Source organism: Schistocerca serialis, chromosome 4, assembly GCF_023864345.2.
Source record: "Schistocerca serialis cubense isolate TAMUIC-IGC-003099 chromosome 4, iqSchSeri2.2, whole genome shotgun sequence".
Lineage (NCBI taxonomy): Eukaryota > Metazoa > Arthropoda > Insecta > Orthoptera > Acrididae > Schistocerca > Schistocerca serialis.
Window position 1 is genome coordinate 476,169,618 of NC_064641.1, and position 4,889 is coordinate 476,174,506.

Genomic DNA, 4,889 nt, shown 5'->3' on the forward strand with positions numbered 1-4,889 from the left:
CTCTGATAAACTAGTTTGTGTCTGACTTTTGTTAATCATCCCTTCCCTACAATTTTTCCCTCCCCCTTGTCAGCAGAGTTCCTTATTCAAATTCTGTTCTCTCTTAACAGCCACTGTTACTGCCCATTTCAATCTTCTCCTTCTTTCACCTTTTCCACTTCAGATAACACTAAGGAAGCATGGCTTTGAATGTGCTAAACAAATGTATATCATTCTTAGTGCCTATTATTGTTGTTGTTATATCTGTGGTATGTGTTGTTTCTTGTCAGATGTAGGAGGGAGCCTTAAGGCCATAATCTGGTCAGGCTATTCAAGCAATAAATTATAAATAAATCTATTCTTTTCAACAGTTTTTAAACACCTTGCAACAAGAACAAACATGGCTTATGAAAACATACTGACAACACACAGTACATTGCGCAGAAAGACAAACTGGTCATGTTTCAATAGGGAACCATTGTCTTGAACTTCGTAAGTTTGGTACTGTGGGCATTAAAGTTTGAGAATGATGCTGTCCAAGTATCAGATAGTGTTTGGTTTTCTTACTAGTTATGCAAACTATTGGCCACCAGTGTAAACCGAACATATGATGCCACACCTAATAAATAGGGTAACTTTCTTTGTAGGCACGTGTTTGGCCTTGGAACATCATTAGTTTACTATCCTGTTCAACGCGCTAACCATTGGATGCATCAGGAAATGGTAGAAACGTGCAAACAAAGAGTGTACACTGACTTTGACTACTACATTCTCTCTGCTCACTGTGAAAACGTATGAACTTCATTATCATTGTGAACCAAGATTAGAAATTGTTTTCCACCAATTTTCTTCAGTTGCTATACAGTCCATTTTCATTAAGAGCTCATTTATATCATGCCAATAGTTTTCCACAATAGGAAACATCAGAACATGGTTATGAGGGACCAGGTTAGAACCACGGGGAATGATAGTCCAATTTGTGTGTGCTCCAGGAATTTAATGATCTGTTTCATGCTGCAGAGTGAGGTGCAAATGGCTCTGAGCACTATGGGACTCAACTGCTGAGGTCATTAGTCCCCTAGAACTTAGAACTAGTTAAACCTAAGGACATCACAAACATCCATGCCCGAGGCAGGATTCGAACCTGCGACCGTAGCGGTTCCAGACTGCAGCGCCTTTAACCACACGGCCACTTCGGCCGGCCATGCTGCAAAGTCTTTGTCCTGCTGTTAGCCACATTGCTCAAAGCTTTTCTAAAAATTTTGCTCTGCTTACTGTTACATACTATGTGACAACCCTTTGTCTTCCCAAAATGAAGTTACGTTAAAACTTTTCAAGAGAAAAAATTGGTATGCTCTCATTTCTTGATAACTTTTTTGTTGGTGGATTACATTTGAATATCTAATCTATTGACATCTAGCTTTTGGATCCCACAACTAAATACATTGTGACAATAGCACAAGTGTGTGTGTGTGTGTGTGTGTGTGTGTGTGTGTGTGTGTGTGTGTGTGTGTGTCTGCCTTTGGGGCATACATTTTTGTCATTTGCTAGAGTGAGGCACCTGTCAGGCTGAAACTATCTGGACTCCAAGACAGTTGTGTCTTAAATGCTGGACATACACAATGAAGCAATCTGTAGTGTCATTTCAGCCCTTAGCAACTCGGATGTCTGGAACCATGTTCACCTCTGCAAAGATGTTTTTCTATGTCGCTGCAGTTGCAACATACACTCTCCTGTCCTTGTCTTCCAATGAGTTTCTCCAGAAATAACAAAATACACGAGAAGGTGAAAGTTTCTCACGAGCTTTCTGCATTAATAGTTCAACAAATTTAAACTTCCACAGGTAAATCATGCAAGATGCTACTGTTGTGGTTGTGTGAATACCCATGTATTAGTAGAAACTGAAAAATTAAACCAGAAAGGACAATGGTATGAAACATTTCAGGGTTAACTTTTTATTACCAGTGTCTTATTACAGTGAATATTAATTGCACAAGAGTGAACACCATCTGTGTTATGTATAGGCCTATAGAGCCTTGTTCTCGGGAAAGGAGTGGTTTAATTATATTCATTTCTGCATTACGTTTGACGCATAACAAAATTTACAGAACATTATTGAACTATGTGAAATAATATTCCGAGAACATATATCACAGTAAGATCTTTGTAATGTTTTCAATTCTATGATGCCTTTGCTGCTGCTGCCGCAGTACTTCCGCATATATTATCAACAAACTTTTTTAGCTTGTCAACATCTTGCAGGCCAATTAAACGATCTTCTTCCTTGCCATCCTTCATTGCTACAAGCACAGGGACTGAAGAAACCTGGAAAAATAAATGAAAAATAGTCATTTGCTTAATAGGACGTAATTGTAAATTAACAATGAGACCAAGCAAAGTGCCTGTGTGTGTAGTGGGCACACGCGCATGCACCCACCCAGAGAGAGAGAGAGAGAGAGAGAGAGAGAGAGAGAGAGAGAGAGAGAGATTAATATCAGGTTGTTGCCAGGAATAGGTGGAAACCAGCCAGCACATCATGTATAGCTTATTCTGCCAATCGTTTTAAAAACAAAATCATTAATGACACACATAGAAACAGCAGGTTGCCCATAATCTAAACATCTGTTATACCATTGCTTGTCTTAATCCCTCACTCCTCTTTCTCCTCTATTATGCATACAATGCAATGTAACTGTATGATGAGATACATTTAGCATTGTTTTCATTGTCACTTTTCTTGAATATCATGTCCACAACTACATATATGTGTAAATTCTTTAATGGATGTTATGATAGGCATAATGAAACTCTTCCTGTTTGTCATGGATTTCATCTGGTGTTACCTGATCCTTAAGATTATTACTACGTGGGCTGTAGTGTATAAACAGATTATAGCGGAGCAGCTCTCTTGGAAAGTAAACTGTGATACCACAGGTTATTTATCACTACTGTACATGAAACAATCTTTAAGTGCACTGTCAGCTGGAATGTAGTGCCAATCACAACATTAAATTGCTATAAATGGTTTGATATCATTACTCTGTAGTTTGAGACTTGAGTTTGAAGTTTGTTGCAGCACTGCACATATTACAGTTATAAATAAATTTCGGACTGCAACTTTAGGAAACACTGAATATTGTTGAATTTATGGAAAAATGTCACAAATTTTTGACTGCATACACAATTATGCTGTACTGTATATACTAGCAACATGACATACTACTTCCTTCACAAAAGTTCATGTCAACGACTCTTCTTACAGTTAGTTGGTGCTCCAGCCTCTAAAGTAAGCAGTGATCGTCTGCCTTTTAATCAGAGAACAGTGCGTCATATCGTATGGGCACAACAAATACAAGTTAGTACTACAAAGTGCAGTTTGCATGCACCGTGTGTGTTACCCTACTGTGTAAGTCACCATACTGTTTATTCGTAAAAATATACAGCTGACTTGACACCAATAAATAAATCTCTCGGCAAGTTTCAAAACAGCGCACACTCCGTTGCAGTATGAACAATTCGTTCTGAAAATACAAAAGTACACTTACGTCATAATCCAGTGCCAGATCTGTTTGTTCATCAATGTCTACCTTCGCAAGAACTACCTGTCCCTTTTTCTCAGCGATGACAGATTCAATACGAGGCGCTAACATTCTACAGGGGTTACACCATCTATCAAAAAAAAACAAAATATATTTAGTAACACAGAAAAATTAGAGGCTGCTGATAAGCAACTTGGTAGACAGTAGCTGTGCGCTGCCTACAGATAACACTTACGTTGCGAAGAAATCTACAATAACAGGAACTTTACTATTCTTCACTCTTTCATTGAAATCATTTACATCCTGGATTTTAAACGAATTAAAATTGTTGCAACTGACTGATAGGTTTCTGACCAGCGTTGTTTTAGTACCAAACGCAGTAAAACTCTCCTTCGAGGAGTGCCTTAGTAACGGAGAAATATTAACCAAAACACGCTGCATGGTGTCAATATTTCCGCTTGCCCTGACCTTTCCTCCTAACCACTGTAATGTATACTGTCACACACGATCACTTGCACAACATTCCGTAAGCTGTCCTTCGTGCAGAAAGATAACACACTTCATTCTAGCCTAACCCCTGACTTGCAACTACGGCTCCAGGCTCGAAGCGAGCCGAATGTAGGCGGGAAATACGAATTTAAGTAATTTGTGCATGGCGCGCAGCACAAAGCCAAACTGATCCTTACACCTGACAGGTACAATTTATCACTCAAATTAAACGCATTTGCAAAAAAAGTCTTTCGTTATACCTGTTATCTTACATAAGCTCTACCAGTTCTCTGCTGATAACAGATGATTCCAAATTCGTGCTTTGTGTTGCATATCACTGGCACTCACCCCGCTGTACCCATTTATTACTTCTGGAGTGGAAATCAATAACGGGCTAAGTGCCAAAATAAACTTTTTGAGTTAGACCCGAAAAACCAAGCTAAGTGCCATCCTACCAGCAACCTGAAAAGCGGGCTAAAAGCTGCAATCATTTCTTGTAAGGCATATAAGGTCCGAAAGATGACATGAGCCGTATGTGCTGTGGAGGCTGTGTTTGAACACGAGCTGTTGGAATAGTTTAAACAATGGAAAATCCAGAACGGCATAATAACAATATTATGAAGACGATGGTTGCTACTCACCATACTGCGGACATGCTGAGTCGCAGATAGACACAATAAAAAGATTGTCAAACAAAGCTTTCGGTCAAACAGGCCTTCACCAGAATAGACAACATACCACACAGCTCATATTTGACAGTATTTTGTTGTGCCTATCTGCGACGCAGCATCTCCAATATGTGGTGAGTAGCAACAATACTTTTCATAATTTTGTTTGAATAGTTTACGTCACAGTTCGGAAAATCTCGGGTTATGCTCGATC

The 4,889-nt window shown here is 39.1% G+C and overlaps 1 protein-coding gene across 1 annotated transcript; it reads right to left on the bottom strand.

Annotated features, from left to right (window-relative positions):
* Positions 1 to 1,918: 1,918 nt before the first annotated feature.
* On the bottom strand, positions 1,919 to 4,074 carry LOC126473884 (thioredoxin, mitochondrial-like). Its single transcript, XM_050101222.1, has 3 exons — positions 3,754 to 4,074; positions 3,525 to 3,648; positions 1,919 to 2,304 (listed from the first exon to the last, which is right to left on the bottom strand). Exons 1-3 carry the CDS (start codon positions 3,957 to 3,959, stop codon positions 2,161 to 2,163), a joined length of 474 nt encoding a protein of 157 aa, XP_049957179.1. The 5' UTR covers positions 3,960 to 4,074; the 3' UTR covers positions 1,919 to 2,160.
* Positions 4,075 to 4,889: the final 815 nt, after the last annotated feature.